Source organism: Geotrypetes seraphini, chromosome 1 (genome assembly GCF_902459505.1).
Source record: "Geotrypetes seraphini chromosome 1, aGeoSer1.1, whole genome shotgun sequence".
Lineage (NCBI taxonomy): Eukaryota > Metazoa > Chordata > Amphibia > Gymnophiona > Dermophiidae > Geotrypetes > Geotrypetes seraphini.
The window spans coordinates 37,068,465-37,092,495 of record NC_047084.1 but is presented as its reverse complement, the minus strand read 5'-3'; the positions used below and the strand labels follow the sequence as shown (position 1 = coordinate 37,092,495).

The following is a 24,031-nucleotide window of genomic DNA, read 5'->3' as shown; positions in this document are numbered from 1 at the left end:
CTTTGACAAAAGCTTTCTGAAAGTCTAGATACACTATCAACTGGTTCTCTTTTATCCATATGTCTATTCACACCGTCAAAGAAATGCAGCAAATTGATGGGGCAAGACCTCCCTTGACTGAACCCATACTGACTATGTCCTTTTAAACCATGTTTGTCTACTTGTGTAGCAATTTTATTTTTTCATAATGGTTTGCTATTTTGCCCAGCACTGAAGTCAGGCTTACCAGTCTGTAATTTCCTGGATTATCACTGAAACTCTTAAAAAAAAAAATCAGCGTAGCATTGGCTACTCTCCATTCTTCAAATACTACAGACAATTTTAGTGATAAGTAACTAACAGCAGATCAGTAATTTCATGTTTGAGCTTGTTTAGTGGGGAGGGTATCTCTAATTTGTCAGAGTAATCCAGATAGCGGAAGAATTAACATTTGATTAACTATGAGGGGTATTTTTGAAAGAACGTCCAAGTCAGAATTGGGACATCCTGCTCATAATGTCCAAAAAAATATCCATTTCACAGCCATTTTCAAACAAGAAAGATGTAGATTCCGTGTTTGAAAATATATGAGAAAGGATGCTCTTATGCTGGAGATGTTCATCTTGAACAACCATTATACAAACTGAAACTTTTAAATTATAAGCATGGAAAACAAGACACAGGAATGGTTGGCATCATTCTTATTAAAATGGCCACTCGGACATCCTTTTGCAGAACAGAGGAGTCTTCTAGTGCATGTATCACACACTGTGTGCTATGGCAGATTCCAAGTGTTGGCTGACTGCTTACAGGACATGCCTCTCACAGTGAGAGACACGTCCAGTAGGCAATCCACCAGCGCTGACAACTCTCCTCCTCGCCAGCATTTTTCTTCCTCTCCCCACACCTCCCCTCCTCCAGGATCCTCCATTGGCGATGTGACAGGTTCAGGGTGCACATGACATCATTGCATTGATGTCCGTGCATTTCCGGATGCCTTCATGCCGCGGCGCTGTAAAGTTTGTGGGACACAGGACTAGTGGTTAGTGTAGTGGAGTGTAAACCAAGGGCATAGGTTCAGACCTTACTCTTTTGTAAATATGATCCTTCCAGACACTGAAAAATACCTACTATACCTGAATGAACACCAGTCCAGTAGCTTTCAGGCTTGCAGATGTAATGTATTTTTAGGTACAATATTTTTCTGTTCCTTGAAGGAATCCCAGAAAAAAAAAGTAGTGTATCATCATATGGAGATCAATTTTACAGGACCAACACTGAAACGGAAACATGAACAGTTGTTAGGGGTGGGGATATTTCAAGCCAGCCTCGTGTCTTTATATCATATTCAGGTATTTTCTCATAATGAAACAAATTCACTCTTAGCTTCTTCCTCCATCTGCTGGCCTCTAATTTTCTTTTTCTTTTCTCCTCAGTCTTTCATCCTTTGTTCCCCTCTTGTTTCTATCTTCTCATTCTCTTTCATGCACCTCTGGTTATTTATCTTTATAGACATAAGGTATGGTCTTCTAGGATTCAGAAAAGAGAGGAATTCTTTGTTGTTGTTGTGGTGGTGGTGGTGTGTTGTTGTTTTGGGGGTTTTTTTGAGGGAGGGTTGTTTGTTTTTGTTGCTGTTGCTATAGAACTGCTGAGCAACCACTTATGTCCATTAATATGGCAGAGAAAGGGAAATGATTTGAAAACTGTCAGTACTATTGACCAATTTTGCTGTTATACAGGCACTTAAATGGGCACAGGAGATGAACCTAATGGTCCTTAACTGACATTCTATTTTCTGTTTTTATGGTTAATTGTCCAGGGGAGAGGGAATCACTCCAGTTGTGAAAGATTGACATGCCCTTCTGTGCCCCATTAGTGTGGATCCTAAAAATGTGTCCCACATGCTAATTAGCATTTTTGTGCAATACACTGTTAGAGTTGGTATATCTTACAGAGAATACAGACAAACCTGGTTTGCACCCCCACCCCCCGGACAGCTCCTGGAGTGGTCTTCACCTCTGTTTCTATTCCACTGCACAAGACCATGGGACTTATACTTACTGAAAATGTCATTAACCAGAGTTTTGGTGATTTTAAATACTATATTTTGCAAATATGTATAGAATAGCCCTTCTAGCAGCTTCTTTCCATCGTTTTTAGTAAACTTTTTACCTATTTACTTTTCACAGAAAGTTTATGGAGCTCTGTGCATTTCTGATTCCAACATTACGGAACATTACTAACACTCATATACGGCCCTTTGTGTATAAAGGTTGCCCAGCTCTACAAGAGAATTTCAGACACAGAGTGAAACTGCAGTTTTCCTGCAAACAAAATAAAGCAAAATAGCAAAAGCTGCAATAATAAAATAAACCAATATGACTCTTCTTTGGGGGAGTACTTAAGGACCAGAGCACTGCATCAATGATTTTATAGTCAGGGTATTAAATGGAAACTTTAGCATGCCCTTCCCCCATCGCCGGCAGTCCTGTCATGTTCCGGCTGTCAGACGGCTGTGGGCCGCCAGTGGGCTGCAGACCAGGGGTTGGGGACCCCTGGACTAGAGAATGACACGGGGACAAATTTTTCCCTATCCCTATAGGAACTCAATTTTCCTGTCCCGTCCCGTCCCCGCAAGTTTTGTTGCTGTACTTGTCCCTGCCCCATTCTTATAAGCTCTGCTTTAACTGCACAAGCCTCAAACACATGATTTTAAATTGTTTGGGGCTTGTAGAGATGAGGACAGAGCTTGCAGGAATGGGGCAGAGTACAGAAAAAGAACTCGCCGGGATGGAAAAATGAGTTCCTGCGGGGACGGGGAAAAATTTTTCCCACTGTCATTTGTCCCAGTGTCATTCTCAGCCTGTAAATTGCCTTGAACCTGTATTGGATAAGTGTGATCCAGAAATTCAGATTAGATTACAATAGATTAGATAGCTATGTTGGTAGGGACTCTCCCTTATGGTTTATCAGATAATTTTTTTAAATTTGAATGCTACATTGGAATGTGTTTTTAAACAATTTGAGAAGAAAAATGTATTAAATCAAATGGGAGTGATGACGAGGTGTCAGTTGCTGTAGACCTCTTGTTGGTGGAGTGGTAGAACTACCTCTAGATATAAGCTGATGCAAGTGTCACGGTACTTAGCAAGGTTCCCAAATGACTCCATTCAACCAAGGGATCCAACAAGAAAAGAAGTATAAAGTTCACTGAGCAAAATTTTGTGAAGAGCACTAGGTTAGCTCTTCAGGGTAGGTACCAATTTGTAAGGCTGGATGGCATTCAGGATGTTGTATTTACCATTTAAAGTTCATAGAAACTTAGGTTAAATGCTACAAGCCACAAACTATATCACACGTCTACCCCTAAACCCGTATGACTATTGAAACAGTGTTTCAACTGATCACATTTGGGATTTCTATCCTCAGATAAGTTAGTCCCCCTACTCATGTGGTGGTCATCCATACATGCTAGGACAATGGTCCCCTGTCCACAAATACCCTCAATCACCCTTCCCCCCACCCCCTTACAGGTGTCAGCAAATTCACATTCCACAGGTATCGCTTAGGACAGATACACTACAATGCACATTATCATTAACTTAAATACACAGATCTGAAATGTGTCTTGCTAGGATGTGGCCTAGCACAGTACATATGTGTGCACATAGTGTTACCGGTCTAGTAGAGTCTTTGTAAACGTTGCAGCTGTCATGCATTGGGTACCATGATCCTCGGCGTCTGTGTCTCTATTGGCTTATGAAGTCAGTCGTCAACTAAGGAACTCTTGTGCACCTACTATGCTGACTATTAACAAATCAATAAAGGAAAACCCTGATCTAAAAACAAACAAACAGGGGACTTGGCAGAGAAAGGGAGTGCTAAGTAAATGGAAAAAAAAAAAATCACAGAGACATGGTTCAGTAATTCCCATGGATGGGATGTAAACATACCAGGATATAATCTTTTTAGGAAGGACAGAGATGGTCATAAAGGTGGAGAAGTAGCTCTGTAGGTAAAGATCGATATCCCAGCAACTGAAATACAGGGGACCTGGGGGAAGAAAGAAGTGATATGGATCGCTCTGAAAAGAAAAGATGAAACTTCTATCTACGTGGGTGTAGTTTACAGACCACTGACTCAATTGCAGCAAATTGATAAAGATCTGATTGCAGATATCCAAAAGTTCGGAAAGAAAGAGGAGGTGCTGCTGTTGGGTGACGTCAATCTGCCAGATGCGCACTGGAAAGTTCCATCTGCAGAATCGGAAAGAAGTAGGGAGACTGAGGATGCATTTCAAGAGGCTCTGCTCAGAAAAATGGTGATGGAACCCATGAGGGAAAAAAAACGATACTAGATCTGGTCCTCACAAATGAGGAGAGTATCTCTAATGTTCAAGTGGATGCCCACCTGGGATATAGCAACCATCAAACAATTTGATTTGGTTTGGTTAGCTAAACTGGAGGGCAGCCTCACAAAGCTCAAAGTCCTAGATTTCAAACGTACGGACTTTAATAAAATGGGAACGTACCTGAAGAAAGAGCTGTTAGGATTGGAAGACATAAGGAAAGTGGTCTAAGCTGAAAAGTGCAATAAAAATGGATACTGACCTTTATGTATGGAAAATAAATAAAAACAAGAGAAAAAGGAAACCGATATGGTTCTCTAAACTTGTGGTGGAGAAAATAAAGGCAAAAGAGTTGGTGATCGTGAAATATAAAATAAACCAAGAAGAGGAGTACAGAAAGGACTACCAGGGAAACTGAAAGAAACCAAGAGAAAGATACGTCTGGCGAAAGCAGAAGAACAAATGGCTAGAAATGTAAAAAAGGGAGACAAATTTTTTTCCTGATATATTAGTGAAAGGAAGAAGATGAAAAATGGAATTGCGAGACTAAAAGATAATATGTATCGATATGTGGAGAGTGATGAGGAAAAAGCAAACATGCTAAACAAATACTTCTGTTCTGTGTTCACAGAAGAAGATCCTGGAGAAGGACCGAGATTGTCTGGCAAAGTTACACACGAGAATGGAATAGATACCATGCTATTTACGAAAGAAAGCGTTTATGAACAAGTTTAAAAATTGAAGGTGGACAAAGCAATGGGACTGGATGGGATCCATCCCAGGATATTGAGGGAGCTCAGAGAGGTTCTAGCAGGACCTATTAAAAATTTGTTCATCAAGTCCTTGGAGACAGAAGTGGTTCCTGGGGAGATGGGAGTGGTCCCTATTCACAAAAGTGGTTGCAGAGATGAAGCGGGAAACTACAGGCCGGCAAGCCTCACTTCGGTTATTGGAAAAATAATGGAAGTGTTGCTGAAAGAGAGAATAGTGAAATTCCTAGAATCTAATAGATTACAGGATCTGAGGCAACATGATTTTACTAAAGGTAAATTGTTCCAAACTAATCTGATTGAATTTTTTGATTAAGTGACCAGAGAATTGGATTAAGGGCATATGCTAGATGTAATTTACTTAGATTTCAGCAAAGCCTTTGACACGGTTCCTCATAGAAGGCTCTTGAACAAACTTGAAAGGCTGAAGTTAGGATCCAAAGTGGTGAACTGGATTAGAAACTGGTTGACGGACAGATGCCAGAGGGTGGTGGTTAATGTGAGTGACATTGCCAAAAGGTTAGAAGGAAAGGTTTGCCTTTTTGCGGATGATACCAAGATTTGTAATAGAGTAGACACCAAGGAGGGAGTGGAAAACATGAAAAACCCAACTAGTTAGGTGTGTTTCTAAAAGAGGGTTGAGATGCACTACTCGAGTCTAGCTCACCACCAGGGACCTGTCTGCTTTCTTAATTAGATTTTCTCACGATTGGCCTGATCTATTCCCTGTTTGTCCAGTTTGCATTTACGTGCTTGTTACTTTGTTTGTCTAGTTCTCGCCTATCCTTATTATAATGGCATCCTTTTGACATTAATGAATACTAATACTTAATATTGTGAATAATGTTTATAAGCTAAGGTGGTATATCAAGTTTGCAATAAACATATTTCACCTCTCAACTATTTGCCCTCAATACTTAGGTTATATTAATACACTTGAAATAATATCTCCCTATTTGGTTAAGCTTTTCTCAATAAGTAAGACTTTTTAATTCAGCTGCTCCTGAAAAATGGAACTTTCTTTTAATATTAGAATTCAAATAAATTATCTGAGGTTAAATATCTAAGGCAGGGCTGCCCAAGTCCGGTCCTCGAGATCTACTGGCAGGCCAGGTTTTCTGGATATCCACAATGAATATGCATGAGAGAGATTTGCCTGCACTGCCTTTTTGGTATGCAAATCTCTCTCATGCATGTTTATTGTGGATATCCTGAAAACTTGGCCTGCCAGTAGATCTCGAGGACCAGACTTGGGTAGCCCTGATCTAAGGTAACTATCTTCAATTATTAATTTTAAATGGTTTTAACCTTTAAATTGTTTTTTTGTAAACTATTCTTGTGCTTATTGGGTGAAGATAGTAAATGCCACATATTTTCTCCTTCCATATCCTTTCCTTCCATTTCTTTTCTCATCCATTCTTTCTATCACTTCCTTTTATTCCATTATATCCATATTATATTTCATCCATATCTACCTGTTTCCACCAACAACTCTCTATTTCTCTATTCTCCAGCCTCCTCTATCTTCTTTCCAGCATCTACCCTCCAGCTTCCTCAATGTCCCCTGCTTCTGCCCTCTCTCCCCAGATTCCTCTTCCTCCATTCCCCAGCATCTGTTGTATGTTTCTCTCCCCAGCTTCTCCCTCCATTCCTCAGCATTTGTTTTTTCTCTCCTTCCTTCTCCACCATCATTTATGCCCTGTCTTCTTTCCTCAGCATAATCTCCCCTACTTCTTCCTATCTTTCCTCCAAATCTGTCCTCCTTCCCTCCTTTTGTTTCAGCATTTGCCCCATTGCTCCTTCTCCCTCCTCTAACCACATCACCATGCATCCTTTCTACTCCTCATGGCCTCTTTCTCTCCTCCTTGAGCATGTCCTTTCCTTCTCTTCATTCACTAGAAAGTGCTACCTCTCTTCATTCACTAGGAAGTTCTACCTATGAATTTAAAATAAACTTACCGTACAGAGCTGCAAGAGTGGCAGCGAGTCAAACTTCCCCACTAATTGTGCATGGCTACTTTAGATACAGCAACTGAGGTTCTTTTGGGCATACTACAGGAGATTCAGAATATGGTCCCATGTGCCTGGTGCTAACAATGCCCCTGGAGTTATTACTTATAGGATAATATGAACACCTTCAAGAAGCTACTTCAGTGAGGAAAAAGGAGAATGATTGGTAAAATGTTGAATAGAACTGTGTGTTATCTGCAGATCTATGGTAGCAACAACCAAATAAGGAAATAAAAGCACAAAGGGTTTGTGTACAAAAGATAAGGGAGCTCGACAAGAGACCCAAGGGACACAACAGAGATGAATCAGTGTTGTGCACAAGACCTTTGAAGGTTAGGCCATAGAGATAATTAAAAATCTCATTTGTGTGTACTTGCAAGTGCTATGTTTTTAGAGTTCCATAAGCAGTGTAGCAAGTTTCTTTAATAAATGCATAATAAAATTAACTGAAATGGTCTGGAAAAAACAGTCAATAGCTGGAAAAAATTAACTTTTTTTAAATATTCTTCCTTTACAGGAAGTAGCCCTCAAGATAGTCCTAGAAACTTCTCCCCCAGTGCCTCAGCCCATTTTAATTTTGCACGAAGGTAAGGATTCATACAACATAATTTATATTTTATAGGGAAAAATATTATGGTATGTAAAGCAGTTTGAAATATTTGATTGCATATCACAGAATTTGTTATACTTCAGAACCAATGAGTTTACATATGTGTAATATAAATATTTATCTATCTGGAGGAGTAGCCTAATAGTTAGTGCAGTGGGCTGAGAACCTGGGGAATTTGGTTTGGTTCCCATTGCAGCTCCCTGTGACTCTGGGCAAATCACTTAACCCTTCATTGCTCCAGGTACAGAAACATCGACAGAGAAAGCACCAGCACATAATAAATGTAAACTATTTTGCTTGTACTACAGAAAGATGGTATATCAAATCCATGCCCCTTTGACACATATCCAGATAGCAGCATATGCTAGCTAGATACCTGACGCTGACCAGAGTCATATCAAGATTTTCAGTGGTATTACCTAGATGGCACCAATGCAGTGCGACAGCAGAGCTCGGAGGGATTCAGGAGTTACCCAGAGACAGGCAATATTGAGCCCTAGTATTCCAATAACTTAGTAAAGCATAATAGCTGTCCCAAATTAACTGGGTAACTGCATTGAATAATGCTATTATCTGTGTCTTTTCCAGCTCTACCTGTTAAGACTGGATTTTGGCATTGAACATCTGCGTGTATATGTACATTAAACATGGCAGCTGTTATTTAGGTAAAAAAGAACATAAGAGTTAAGAACATAAGAATCACCACTGCTGGGTCAGACCAGTGGTCCATCGTACTCGCGCGGTGGCCCCCACGTCAAAGACCCAGTGCTCTAAATGAGTCCAGCCTCACCTGCGTACGTTCCAGTTTAGCAGGAACTTGTCCAACTTTGTCTTGAATCCCTGGAGGGTGTTTTCCCCTATAACAGACTCCGGAAGAGTGTTCCAGTTTTCTACCACTCTCTGGGTGAAGAAGAACTTCCTTACGTTTGTACGGAATCTACCCCCTTTCAGCTTTAGAGGGTGCCCTCTCGTTCTCCCTACCTCAGAGAGGGTGAACAATCTGTCTTTATCTGCTAAATCTATTCCCTTCAGTATTTTGAATGTTTCGATCATGTCCCCTCTCAGTCTCCTCTTTTTAAGGGCGAAGAGGCCCAGTTTGTCCAATCTCTCACTGTACAGCAACTTCTCCAGCCCCTTAACCATCTTAGTTGCTCTTTTCTGGACCCTTTCGAGTAGTACCGTGTCCTTCTTCATGTATGGTGACCAGTGCTGGACGCAGTACTCCAGGTGAGGGCGCACCATGGCCTGGTACAGCAGCATGATAACCTTCTCCAAACCTCATTTGCCATGGCGATGCCCATTTTTCGAGCTTGATTATGTCGCGTTGCAGATCTTCACAATCCCCCTGTGTTTCATTATTCTGAATAACTTTGTATCATTCACAAATTTAATTACCTCACTCGTCGTACCAATGTCCAGATCATTTATAAAGATGTTGAAGAGCACGGGTCCAAGTACCGAGCCCTGCGGCACCCCACTGGTGACACTCTTCCAGTCCGAGTATTGTCCATTTACCCCCCACTCTCTGTTTCCTATGCTCCAGCCAGTTTTTAATCCACGTATTTCGCCCTCGATTCCATGGCTCACAATTTTCCGAAGTAGTCTTTCTTGTGGAACCTTGTCGAACGTCTTCTGAAAATCCAGATATACAGTGTTGACCGGGTCGCCCTTGTCTATCTGCCTGTTTACTCCCTCGAAGAAGTGCAGCAAGTTTGTCAAACAAGATCTGCCTTTGCTGAAACTGTGCTGACTGGTCCTCATCAGACCGTGCCTGTCAAGATGATCAATGATGCGGTCCTTTATCAGTGCCTCTACCATCTTTCCTGGTACAGAGGTCAGGCTCACCAGTCTGTAGTTTCCCGGATCTCCCTTCAAACCTTTTTTGATGATTGGCGTAACATTCGCCACCTTCCAGTCTTCCGGAATCTTTCCCGATTTGATCGACAGATTTGGCTATTAGTTGAAGCAGCTCAGCTATAGTCTCTTTCAGTTCCTTGATGACCCTCGGATGGATGCCATCCGTTCCTGAGGATTTATTGCTCTTAAGCCTATCAATCTGCCTGCATACCTCTTCTAGATTGACCATCAACCCTGTCAGTTTCCCATCTTCGTTTCCAGCATATAGCCTGATGGGTTCCGGTATGCTGTGTATATCCTCTTCGATAAATACAGACGCAAAAAATGTGTTCAGTTTGACGGCGATTGCTTTGTCCTCCTTTAGCACTCCTTTTATTCCATGGTCATCCAACGGTCCCATTGCTTCCTTTGCGGGTCGTTTCCCCTTAATATATCGAAAGAAGTTTTTCGCCTCCTTGGCTATTTTTTCATCGTCGTCTCTTTTGGCCCCTTTTACTGCCTTATGGCACCTGTGTTTATGTTGTTTGTGCTTATTCCAGTTTTCGTCCGTTCTTGACCTTTTCCATTCCTTAAACAAAGTTTTCTTGTCTCTGATCGCTTCCTTCACCTTTATAGTGAGCCATGCCAGTTCCTTGTTCTTTTTCCTCTTGGATCCCTTATTGATACGCAGTATATAACTAAATTAGATGCCACCAAAGAAAAAGACTCGGAAAGAAGAAACATGCAAATATACAACTCTCAGAAAAAAATAATTTTTACAGAATACACTTAACATATCAATGTAGAAGCTGACAAATTTAAACAAACAAAGGGAGTATATTTAAATAAGCAAACTGTGAAGGGAAGTGCTGGGGAAATATTCATATACAGTTCCAGTGATGGAAAGCCATACAGGAATACTATAAACCCTCCCCTTCAAAAAAAAGAATAATACATCAGTAGACAAAATAAGATAGTTCTTGAAAAGGTTTATTCCTGGGGAACTGAGGGGAACTGAACCCACACTATTCAAGGCTCAAAAATATAATAATATGAGGCTCACTTTCAAAAAAGAAAAATGTCCTAAAAGTGCATAAAGGAGCAGATTTTTCTTTCCAAACCCTTCCAAAACGTTATTTTCAAAATCTGTTTTCTGAGTGGATTTCTCTGCTGTTCTCAAGGGGAGTGTGTTAGTGGTGTGGACAGGACTAGAACAGGTTTATGACTTGGCTGCTTTTTTGCCATAATAGAATATTTTAGAATACGTCCAGGGCGCAGATTGGACATTTGGATCTAGACCTATTTTAACAATGAATAAGTGGCAAAGAGGTGCCCAAATTGACGAGATGACCACTGGAAGGATGTAAGCATGACCCCCCTTACACTCCCCCAATGGTCACTGACTCCCTTCCATCCCCAAAGATGTAAATGAAACAGTACATACCTGCCTGTATGACAGCTTCAGATGTTCTGGGCAGTCCTATTAGAGCAGTAAGAAGGTCTCTGTCAGAGTAACCTGTTGGTCAGTGTAGTGGACAGCGGAGAAGGGGACGCATGCCCATATCCCACTCTAACTACTATAGTTGTAGTGCAGCATGTGAGCCCACCAAAACCCACTGGACCATCATATAGGTGCCCACTGCTCTGCTGGTCTGTGTGGCCAGTCTACTAATAATGCTGGCCCCCCCTCCTACATCCCAATGACTTGTTTTGTATGGTTTTCTTTTGGACATTTTTTAATGGTTCAAAAAGATAGATGAAGTTTTTGTTTATTTTCAAATTGGTCCAGCTATCATTTAAAAGTCAGTAGTTACTTTGGCCTGTCTGAACACTCACAAGAAACTTTGGATTTTGTGCAGAAAGGTTCACAGACTTCCATGGAAATCTATGACTTTTTTGGCAATCTGCGCTAAATGCCTCTTGGTTGTAGGGTTAGGTCTTGAAATGTGAAGCATGCCATCATGCAGTGGTCCATGCCCATATTGTTTGGGAAGTAGGGCAGAGAAGCCCCCTTCCAACCAGATGCAAATCTACCTCAGCATTGGAAGACTGTTTGGAGAACCAGGGGCAACAACTTTCTAATCGAAAGCTTCCTGAATAGAGGAATAAATAATAATAATAATTTTTATTCTTATATACCGCCCTACCAACAGTTCTAGGCGGTTCACAACAGAAAAAAAAACAAACATTTCAGTGAAAAAATATAATTTCATAAAAGCAATACTTCATACAGCAGTCGGATACAGCATTAGTTAAAATACAGTTCCAAATATTACTAAATAATAAATAGTTTAGAAGGATAAAAATAAAACTGCATCGTAAAATTAAAATCAGCATTCTTATTTTTCAAATAAATACATTTTTAATGATTTCCTAAATGTAAAGTAAGAGTTGGTTTGAGCGATCAACGGATTTAACCAGGAGTTCATCTTCCCAGCCTGATACTCCAATGTCCTGTCCAAAAAAAGTTTTGTAACGGCAGGCTCTTGGGGCATGGAAGACGAACATACCCGAGTTTCTGGTACCTCTTAAGGGGATTGGTCCTGGGGAGGAGCAATGACATCTTCTATCATCCACCCACCTGACACATCAGAGCTCATGAACAGGCTATGCTGATGCCATGTTTATTACAGCATATAGGAGCTGCAGTGATTCAATATGATAAATTGGTACATCACTTTCTAACTGTGTCACGTTGCTTAAAAAAAAGTGTTAACTAATTCTATACTCTGACGCTATGCAATAGAATTGTTCACCAGAGAACACTATTCATATATTTCTTTCCACAGAAATGCTTAAAATGTCATATATACTGCAGTATTTTACATGAACTAACCTCAGTTTTACCACAGGACTGATGGACGTCGTTGGTCTTTGGCATCACTTCCTTCGTCTGGATATGGCACAAATACACCCAGCTCCACAGTCTCGGTAAGAGCTGGTTTTCATTCAGCTACATATTTGAGCTCTGCAAACTGTTTTGCAAAGTTTGTGCCTTGGGGGAAGTCAAGGATAACATGTACAATTCTGTTACCCTTGGCGGTTTGTGCTTCAGATGATGTGCTGACAAATTAATGTGATGTGAATGCTTTCATTACTGGAATACTTTCATTACCCGTTTGTGATGCACAGCTAAATCCCGGTAGTGTGAGAACACGCCAGGTGTTCTACTCCTTGGTTTTTCTGAGCACTACACACATTAGTGAATTGGGTTCTTTAAATTAGCCTTCAAGTTGAGAGTTTTTGGTTAATGGTTTCTTTTTCATACAGTGATCCAGGAGGTAATTCTGTGTGGTGCGCCAAATGTTAGGCGCCTATGGGCAAGAGCGGATGGTAGGTGCCAAAATGGGACAGAAACTGCAGTTAGCCACCACAGGGCTCCTTTTACTAAGCTGCGATAGCGTTTTTAGTGCACGCAGGATTTTAGCGCGCGCTAAACCCTTGCTACGTGACTACAACTAACGCTAGCTCAATGCTGGCGTTAAGGTCTAGCTGGCGCGGCAATTCAGCGTGCACTAAGTGCACACTAAAACCATTATCGCAGCTTAGTAAAAGGAGCCCACAGTGCCTTTAGGTTCTATTCTACTACTACCCATTTCTATAATGCTACTAGATTTATTTATTTCAGTGTCTCTCAAATGGTGTGCCACGAAAGATTCCAGAATTTTACTTTATTTTTTAAAATTCCCTTCACAAGTATACACTAGAATAGATAACATGTATGTCACTTATGCAAGAGTCTGTCATTATTATGAATGTCTGTAAAGATACAACCACCCAGACAAGCCTCATTCTTTGACGTTATTGGTCCTTAACAACTAACGGCAAGTAATTTTATTTGGATTTTCTTATCTTCGCGTACTTGGATTTTTAGCTCTGACAGAAATTAAATTGGCAGGGGAGGGAGGGAAGGGGGATGGCTGCTGTGCCTGGCAGGAAGGGGGATGGGTGCAGTGCCTGACAGGAGAGGGAAGGAACATAAGAACATAAGCAGTGCCTCTGCTGGGTCAGACCAGAGGTCCATCATGCCCAGCAGTCCACTCACACGGCGGCCCATCAGGTCCAGGACCTGTATAGTAATCCTCTATCCATACCCTTCTATCCCCTTTTCCTTCAGGAAATTGTCCAATCCCTTCTTGAACCCCAATACCGTACTCTGTCCTATCACGCCCTCTGGGAGCGCATTCCAGGTGTCCACCACCTTCTGCATGAAGAAGAACTTCCTAGCACTGGTTTTGAATTAGAGAATGACACGGGGAAAAAATCTGTCCCCGTCACTGCACCGTCCCCGGCCCACCATCCTCTGCACCGCCCCGTCACCGCCATTCCCTTCACCGCCCCGTCACCATCACCGCCATCCCTTTCACCGCCCCGTCACCGCCACTGCCATCCCATTCACCACCCCGTCACCGTCCCCGTCTAGCACCCATCTTCTTCCCTCCGCTCCCCCATAGTCTGGCATCTGTCTTCTTCCCTTCCAGCGTCTTCTCCCCACTCTGCCTTCCACATTTCCTTTCAGGGTCTGTTCCTCTCTACCCTCTTTCAATGTCTGTTCTATTCCTTTCCACCACCACCCTTCCCTCCCTCCTTTACCATCTGTTCCTTTCTACCACCCTTCTTTCATATCTTCTATCAGTCCCCCCCACCATTACTAGCAGTCTCTCTTCTCCCTTACCATGAGCAAATAGAACTTCTGAAAATTGTTTTGCTGAGGCATTATTTCTAGTACGCCTTTTTTTCCAGATGGATAATGACATCAATTTTATAATTCTTACTCTCTGCTCTGATTTCATTCACAAATTGGTTTGTGTTTTGTACCTGAGGATTCCATGAGGCATTTAACCTTTTCCTTTCTCTTCTGTGATTTCAAGTTGATTCCTTCAATAATGGAGTCTCAAGGCAGTAGCAGTTTTCTATTTTGGGCTCTTTTGACATTGTTTAAGGGATTTCTTGTACATTTGGTGCTGGTCTTCTTTGATGAGGTCACTTCAGAATCTATTTCCAAGGAAGAGAAACTTTTTCCCTTTCACCCCCTCCTTCCTTGTGTGAGCCGGAACACGCCGTCACCGCAAGCAAGTAATTTTATATCATTTTCATTCTATTCATTCATAGAAATTAAAGTCTAGATAATGCCAGTCACATAACAAAACATGATTTTACAAAAATAATTCCCTGCACAGTCAAGCCTGCAAGGATTACTAGATGTCTTTCATCAGCTCCCCCCCCTCCCTCACTTTCCCTTACCTTTGTGGCCAAGTCAAAATGATCTACCAACAATAAAAATTTAAAAACACAAAGCACGCTGTACACAGAGAAAATGTTAATTATCATTTATATTCCGCGGGTTTTCAAACAGGTCAAGGCAGATGACTTTATGCAATGTCACCTCAGTAACAACTATACAAAAATAGACAAATATTCCCCCTCCCTTTTTACTAAACTGCGATAGCGGTTTTTAGCGCAGGGAGCTGCGCTGAATGCCACACGCTGCTCTCGACGCTCATAGGCTCCCTGCGCTAAAAACCGCTATTGCGTTTTAGTAAAAGGGGGCCATAGTGCAAAATATAGACAGCAGATATAAATTCTCAAAACGGACACATTTTGATCACTAAGTTGAAAATAAAATCATTTTTCCTACCTTTTTGTCTGGTGATTTCATGAGTCTCTGGTCCTTCTTCTGGTTCTTCTTCTTTCTTCTCCTGCCCCCCCTTCTTTCTTTCTCTCTCCCCCTGACCCCTCTTTATTTTTTCCTTTCTTTCTCTCTCCCCCTAGCCCCCACAAAGCCATCGTGCCAATTTCTCCACTTCCACGATTCTTTCCCTACCCTCACCCCCAAGCCAGCAGCCAATTTCTCCCTGCTCCTTCCCCGATGTCCTGATGTCCTGAACTTCATCGGGCAGCAGCCGCATTTACAATTCACTGCTTTTGCCCGCTTCAGGCCTTCCTCTCTGTCGGATCCTGTCTTCATGAAAACAGGAAGTAGGCAGGACCCGGCAGAGAACAAGGCCTGAAGCCGGCAACAGCAGCGAATTGTAAATGCTGCTGCTGCCCGAAGAAGGTAATGGAGCACCGAGGCAGACCGTTTCTCCCCCCTCCCAGCCGAACCCCCACTGACCCTCCTATCTCCCCCCGTGAACCTTTCCGATCCTCCCAGCGAGAGCAGCAAACCTCCTTCGCGGCTTTCTCCTCCCTCTGCCGCGTCACTGATGACATCATCAGTGATGCGGCAGAGGGAGGAGAAAGCCGATGCTACTGGAGGGAGGTTTGCTGCTTTTGCTGGGAGGGTCGGAAAGGTTCACTTGGGGGGGGAGAGATAGGAGGGTCAGCGGGGGTTCGGCTGGGAGGGGGAGAAACGGTCTGCCTCGGTGCTCCAAGGCCTGGCACCATTACCTTTTTCGCCCCTCCCGCCCCCCCCCCCCCTTGGTATGCTACTGCTCTCCAGCTCTCCTTAGTTTGCTGGTTTTCTTTTTCGGCGACCGGCACGCTTTCAAAGAGCCGCGCATGCGCGGCTGCTCAAAGTTCAATCTTCTGCTCTGCTGCAACTTCCTGTTTCCGGTTGGGTCAAAGCAGAACATTGAATACTGAGCAGCCACGCGTGCACGGCTCTTTTGAAAGCGTTCCGGTCGCCGAAAAAGAAAGCCGGCAAACTAAGGTTAGGTGGAGAGAGGAAGCTGGTTAAACGATCGAGCCGGCGTGCGGGTGGGGGCTGCGGGGACCGCACGATCCTTTATGCCTCACTGCGGTGACAAGACCATTCACCGCTCCACGGGGCGGTGATGGCCTTGTCCCCGTCCCCGCAGAGGCTGCTAATTTTCATTCCCCGTTTTTGGCGGGTTACCCGCGGCTAAACGCAGTAGCCGCGGATAAACCGCCACCGTGTCATTCTCTATTTTGAATCTGTCTCCTCTTAATTTTTCCGAATGGCCTCTCGTTCTTTAGTTTTTGAAAGTTTGAAGAATCTGTCCCTCTCTACTCTCTCTATGCCTTGTAAGTTTCTATCATGTCCCCTCTAAGTCTCTGCTTCTCCAGGGAAAAGAGCCCCAGTTTCTCCAATCTTTCAGCGTATGATAGGTTTTCCATACCTTTTATCAAACGTGTCGCTCTCTTCTGAACCCTCTCAGCGACCAATTTTGGACATAGTGTTCCAGGTGCGGGCGCATCATCGCCCGATACAATGGCAGGATAACTTCTTTCGTTCTGGTTGTAATACCTTTCTTGATAATACCTAGCATTCTATTCACCTTCTTAGCGGCAGCTGCCCACTGTGCCGACGGCTTCATTGTCTTGTCCACTATTATCCCCCAAGTCCCTTTCTTGGGTACTGTCACCCAATAACAGCCCTCCCATCGTATAGTTGTACTTCGGGTTTCTGTTTCCTACAGGCAAGACTTTACATTTCTCTACATTGAACTTCATCTGCCATCTCGTTGCCAACTCTCCTAGTTTGTTCAGGTCCCTTTGTAGATCTTCGCAGTCCTCTTTAGTCCTAGCCACACTAAATAGCTTGGTGTTGTCTGCGAATTTTATTACTTCGCACTGTGTCCCTGTTTCTAGATCATTTATAAATACATTGAACAGCAACGGTCCAAGTACCGACCCCTTCGGAACACCACTAGTAACCCTCCTCTAGTCCGAGTAGTGGCCCTTCACTCCTACCCTTTGCTTCCTACCCGAGTCACCTCTTGATCCTTTTTTAAAGATGGGCGTAACATTGGCTATCTTCCAATCCTCTGGGATCACGCCTGTTTTCAGGGATATATTACAAACTTGCTGTAGTAGTTCCGCTATTTCCTCTTTTAGTTCTTTCAAGGGTGGATTCCGTCTGGGCCTGGAGATTTGTCAGTTTTTAATCTCTCTATCTGGAAGGGGGGAGGGGGCTGGCTGCAGAGCCTGACAGGACAGGGCACTTGAATTTTAAGCCGCCTGACTTACATTCGCGTCAACCATTTTTCCTCCTTTGGGGAAGGAATGGGGGTCTTGACTTATATTCGGATCAACTTACATCCAAGAATATATGGTACTCGCAATCCAAGGTTTTACTATATTATGTTTCCAGTGGTACCCAATCAAGGTCACAAGTACCTGGCAAGATCCCATGGGGTAAAACAGATTTTATGCTGCGTATAGTAACATATGTATAAGCAGCATAAAATCTGTTTTACTCCTGCTACATCTTAATAATGGCTTATGGACTTTTGTTTTAGGAAATTATCGAAACCTTTTAAAAATCTTGTTAAGCTAAGGGGCTCATAATCGAAAGGGAAATACGTCCAAAAACCGTCCTTGGGACGAACATTTCTCAAAAACGTCCAAGTGCTGATACTAAAAACGGGTTTTGGACGTATTTCTAAACGACTTAGGCCTTCGTAGTGCTGCTGAATGACCAAAGCTAAATGGGGCGTTTTGGGAGAAGTGTCGAGGGCGGGAGTTAGGCGGGACATGGGCGGGCTTAGACTTAGTCGTACAGCATGTATAACCAAAGTTATACAGCCCACCTAAACTCACCAGATAAGCACTGCAAACACATAAAACAGACCCCCCCCACACTACCCCAGTGATCACTGACCCCCACGCCCCCATAAAAATATTAATCCCACCTTTAAAATTCAGCCTCCACACCATCATCACCTGGCCGCCTGGCATAGGAAAGCCTAGTCGTCCAGCACAGAGGCAGCTTAAGTCGTCTTGGGGGTGGGTTAGGGACTCATGGAGAGGAGGACCCATGCCCATAAGCCCCTGTAATCACTGCATTGTTATTTAAATTCCCCTATACACCCCCAAAACCCTTTTGTACTGGCATATAAGTGGCTCCTGCAGCCATAAGGGCTATTGGGGTGGTAGATAAGTGGGTCTAGGGCAGTGGTCTCAAACTTGCAGCCCGGGGGCCACATGCGGCCCGCCAGGTACTATTTTAAGGCCCTCGGCATGATTATCATAATCACAAAAGTAAAAATAAAATAGTTTTTTGATCATATGTTTCTTTAGCTATAAATTAGAATATTATTATTAAGACTTAGCCAAAAAGAAAGATTTATAAACTATAAAGAGTTTTACCTCCTGCAAAATTGACATTTCTTTAATGACATTAACTATTTTTTTCTGAGGCCCTCCAAGTACCTACAAATCCAAAATGTGGCCCTGCAAAGGGTTTGAGTTTGAGACCACTGGTCTAGGGGATTCTGGAGGTGGTTTGGGGGGCTCACCGTAACCTATAAGGGAGAAGACATGGCACCCTTTTTGTGAAGTTCACAGCAGTGCCCTGTAAGGTACCCCACTATTTAGGTGCCATGTCTGGGTGTGCAGTCCATCACTTTGCAGACCCCTCCCATGTCCAATAGGGCTTGTTCTAGGCATTTTGGACTTGGACTAAAAGTTGGACGAAAATGTGGTATAAAGATGGACGATTTAGCGGCTTGGACGATCAGTTCAGCACGACGTATAATTAGACGATTTTCAAAATGAAAAAAAGTTGGATGTATTTTTCGAAAATGTGTCTTAAGCTGTTTTTTACTTTGGACAACTTGCGATTATTCCCCTCCACCTGTTTTTACCACATTCTCCAGCAATGAAGAAATATTTTCTCTGGTTTGCTTTAAATTTGTTATTTAATAGCTTCATTGGAAGCCCCCTAGTCCAACTGTTTTTGGAAAGAGTAAATAAGCGATTCATATCTACTCAGTATTTTATAGATATCTATCATATTTCCCCTGAAGAAAAAATTGTAATCAAGAATGAAGAAGCCCTATGAAAATACATATGTTCACATCCTAGTAGTACACTTTCAGGAATCTTATAAACACAAATATGACACCAAGCATGGATGCCTCCTGATACATTGCCAAGAACTGTTTCCTTCTCTCCTGAGTTTTCTAAACACATCAGGACAAATTTAAATCCTCTCTTTTGTGAACATAGCCTTCTGACATCTGACAAAATTACATAACAGAATCCTTATCTTGAACATAAACAAAAGATACTAGTAATATTGCTGTCATGGGATCTTCTTCCCCAGAGCTCCAGTTTCTCCTCATGTCCAACCTATCTCACAGATTTCCTGCCAAATGTTCTGATTGAATTCTACTTTACCTGCTCTTTCTTGTTGATAAAATACCTTAAAACAACTAAAGGAGGATGAGTTAAATGTGGATATGTTTAGAACTTCCCACAAAAGTGTTAAGTAAAGATCCCTAGCTTAAGATGTTAACTCCTGTGGAAAGTTCAGGAGTTTTAACATTCAAGGATCTAGACTAATTGTCCAGATTCTCCATGCACTACCAATTTAACCTTTATTAAAGCTGTCTGTACAGCTATTACCTGATTAGACCTGTGAGTAAGTTCTTCCATTTTCTAGATCTGAGAAGCAACTCATGAGCTTGAAAATTCTGAGCAGATGAATTAATAAATAATGAACAAATCTGCTAAAGGGAAGCTAAAGCTGTCCAAATCAAGCCCAAGGTTATTTGTGCAGATCTCACCAGGGGTTGCATCTTCTGTGTAGAATCTAAACTCTCCACATTGCAGAAATCTAGTCCTCATGTTGAAAGCAGTGTTCCCTCTAAGCGGGCGGGTGTTGTGAGCAAACTTTTTTCACCGTGAGCCAAAAATATCGGGCGCCAGCAAGTTATGAGCCAACTCGCCCGATTCTCCTCTCGCCGCCCTGCCATCTGCCGTACGCCTCTTCCGATCGTGCGCTGTGACGAGAAACGTGTGCGCTGCGATGTAATATTTTGTGCGCCAGCGCACGCCAGCGCAGCTTAGTGGGAACACTGGTTCAAATGGTTTTATTTATTTCCCCAAATTTATTTTTGTTATATGCATTGAAAATATTTGATATTGCGTTTAAATCAAAATCTCAATAAACTTGAAACGAGTGCCCGTGAGATTGTGGGAGGGTTAAATACTCAAAACTTAGAAGTTTTTGCTACGCCAGCTTTCTGGTATCTTTACATACAGTGGCGTACCTAGCATATGTAACATCCGGGGCCCATCATTTTTTGGCACCCCCCCCCATCTGTAAGAAAAACATGATTTTTAGTAACAAACCACACGTCACACATGAGTACCTAGGAAAAGGCAGCATCTTACATATTGCAGTGAGCAGTACATCAATACACCCATTGTAAAACTAAACAAGCCAGACCAGCACAGATCAATCCTACACCGTCAATCCTAACAGAAAACCATGTCTTTCGAACACACAGAACACAGAAAACACCTTCGCCTAGTAAGGAATATGTAATCACAAACTAACCCCTCCCTCTTTTACAAAACTGTAGTGTGGATTTTAGCTACGGAGGTAACAGCTCTGATGCTCATAAAATTCTGATCATCAGAGCTGCTACCGCTAAAAACGCTTCACAGTTTTGTAAAAGGGGGGATAAAATAAAAATACATAGACAAAGGTTAAATTGAACCAGCAAGAAGCTGGACTCTGCATACAATGCTTCACAGAAACAGTGACACATGTCTCCTAAAGCAATAAATAAATAGAAATTTTTTTCTACCTTTGTCTTCTGTGGTTTCTCCTTTCCTCATCTTCTTGTAACTCTCTTCCTTCCATTCACTGTCTGCCGTCTCTCTTCCCCTATATGGCATCTTCTCTCCTTCTATGCCCCTTCCAGAAACTGTATGCCTCCCCCTTCCATCTCTCCTTTCACCCCATTGGTCTGGCATCTCTCTCCTCGCCTTCCCTCTCCCACACCTCTCCTCATAGTCTGGTATCTCCCCTTCCCTGATTCTCTGGCATCTCTCTCCTTTCCTTTTCTTCCATCTTTCGTTCCCCCTCCATGCTCTCACATCTCCCCCTTCCTTTTCCCTTAGACTGGCATACCTTCCTCCTATGCTCCAAGCCCTGGCATCTCCTTTAATTCCCTCCCTCATCTTCCTTCTCCCTCCAGCTGGGTACCGCAACACTCTTCCCTGCAGCTCTGCACTTCCCCACAATTGCCATGCTTCGGTTCCTCTTCTTCCTTCCTTCCTCCCCCCCCCCCCCGCGGGACCCTGCGGCACCATCAACTCTTACTCCCTCTAATGTCGGCCCTGCAGCTCCAGACTTCCTCGCACCTTCTCCCCTCCCCCTTCGGATCGCTATTATTTTAAATGTTATAGCCGCGGAGCTGTATCCATCAGTGGAGATGTCTAACCTCGGCCTGCCCCGGAACTCTTACTGCAGCAGCCGCCCGTCTAGGCAGGAACAGGAAGTCACTGTTGCAGTAAGAGTTCCGGGGCAGGCCGAGGTTAGACATCTCCACTGATGGATACAGCTCCGCGGCTATAACATTTAAAATAATAGCGATCCAAAGGGGGAGGGGAGAAGGTGCGAGGAAGTCTGGAGCTGCAGGGCCGACATTAGAGGGAGTAAGAGTTGATGGTGCCGCAGGGTCCCGCGGGGGGGGGGGGGGAGGAAGGAAGGAAGAAGAGGAACCGAAGCATGGCAATTGTGGGGAAGTGCAATCCCCCCAATGCGTCCCCTTACCTTACCTCCCCTTACCTTTGCGACGCGTGTGTGCGCTGTGAAGAGAAACTTTGCGCTGCGATGTAATATTTTGTGCGCGCGCGCAGGCCAACGCACCTTAGCGGGAACACTGGTTGAAAGCACCTTCCAGGCTGAAGTCCTGCTGTAGGACTTGCAGAACCATTTTCTTCCAGCTTTTCCCTCCCCCTGTTATATTTCTGTACCTGGTTATACCACCAGGGAGACAGTCACAGAAGTAGTCAGCAAAGTCCTTCCGACTAATGCTCTACCATCAGAGCTCATCTCCACTGTACTGAGCATTTTCCTCACCTTCCCTGCATCCTCCGAGGAGCTGCTGGTATAAACAGCGTGAGCAAAACTTTGTTGTTCTGGACAGAGCTCTTCCCTAATTTTTACCTGATGGAAACACATGAATAAAAGGCTTGACTACCCAACTGGAGAGGAAAAGTCAGCCCGAGAGCTCGACTCAATGGGCACAGATAACATGGGGCTGGAAGGCCTGTGTGTTGGCCCATCGGGATTGGCGCCCGGAGGGTTTAGGGGCGGGAGTTTCGGGGAAGGTGCAGCGCGATTGGCCAGTTTGTCTCCTGCTTCGTGGGACATTGGGAATAGGTTGCAGCGGGTGAAGAAGGGGCAGGACTTTAGGCTGCAATGGCTGCTTTGGGACCGAGGTTTTTCAGGTCCTTGTGGCTTCTTCCCCACTCTCCCTCCCTCATAGTTATGGAGTTGGTTCCTAGAGCCCTGAGCTTGCGGCGGTGGGTATTGAGCTACCAATTGAGGCTCATCGTGAGATGAGTGGATGGTAGGCAGCTGTTCGAATGGGTATCCCCTGGCGGGCTGGGGACCTATTCGAAGGGGGCAAGGAGGTCCCTGCCACCCCCAGATCCTTGCTGGGGCTGAGGCGGGGTCACGGGAAAAAAGCTGCTTGGGTATCTTTCTGGTAGCTTGATTTTGTTTTAATTAACTGTTTAATTTGTTCAATATTAACTGTTAATTTGTTCAATAAACAGAGCTGCACTAGAGGTCTGCATGGGAACGGGGATCATGGGAATCCCGCGGGTCCTGTGGGGGTCCCGCGGGAATCCCCCCTAACCCACGGGGACACTCCTCTGGCCCACGGGACTCCCATGGGGACCCCCCTCTAGTCAACGGGACTCCCACGGGGATGGAAGGCTTTGGAAGCAGGGTTCGTCCATATAATATAATGGACACGTCAGCCTTAGTAAAAGAGGGGGTTTATAAGTTAATTACCTGAACAGAAAACAAAAAAAGGGTTTCACCAAAGAGATTCCACAAGGAAAACAGCAGCGCAAACACAAAAGAAACTGGAATTCATGATCCTGTCAGAAGTAATTGCTGCTTTTTATGGGGAAAGGCGGGGATGGAGGTAATTTCTTGCGGGGATGGGTGGGGACAGAGAGGATTCTGGCGGGGACGGAGAGGATCCTGGCGGGGATGGGTGGGATTTCTGTCCCCACGCAACTCTCTAAGCTGCACCTCGGTTTTACTAAAATAGAGTTTTGTGGTTATTGTGTGTTAATTGTTATAGGTAGGTTTAAGGTAAAGTGAAGAGGGTTAGGAATTAAGGGACAACTGGGCCTTTCCAGGTCCAGATGTTAACGCAAATCTTGTGACTGCACATATTCATCCAGAAATAAAAAAATAACAGTGCAGCCAATGCCCCTGCACCTGTAGGGAGCTGTAAACCACTGTCCTATCCTGTTGCCATGCATTTTTCTTCTTGCGCATATCGATGACAATGAAATTGAAGTAGAGATTACAGTTTTATATCTTGTGTGAAATACCCTGCCAAGAGCATGTCTTAGAAGTCTGGCGTTTCCCATGTAGCAGAGGCCTCAAAACTGATGTTCTACCCATTCCAAATCGCATAGCCTGAACCTTCTTTCACCCTCAACACATAAAATGGTTTTGTAAAATCATCTTAAACATCCATTATTTAATTTTTTTGAGAAAGAAGAAACTAAAGAAAGCTTAATATTGCC

General features: G+C 43.5%; 1 protein-coding gene across 6 annotated transcripts in view; it reads left to right on the top strand.

The window, feature by feature from the left end:
• Positions 1-24,031, top strand: part of MAST4 (microtubule associated serine/threonine kinase family member 4) — a 924,748-nt gene that overhangs the window by 741,320 nt on the left and 159,397 nt on the right. For all 6 annotated transcript variants that reach the window (XM_033929923.1, XM_033929917.1, XM_033929952.1 and 3 more), the window contains 2 exons: positions 7,625-7,694; positions 12,406-12,484. In XM_033929923.1, the coding sequence (XP_033785814.1) occupies positions 7,625-7,694; positions 12,406-12,484 (149 nt within the window). The remainder of the gene's footprint in view (positions 1-7,624; positions 7,695-12,405; positions 12,485-24,031) is intronic.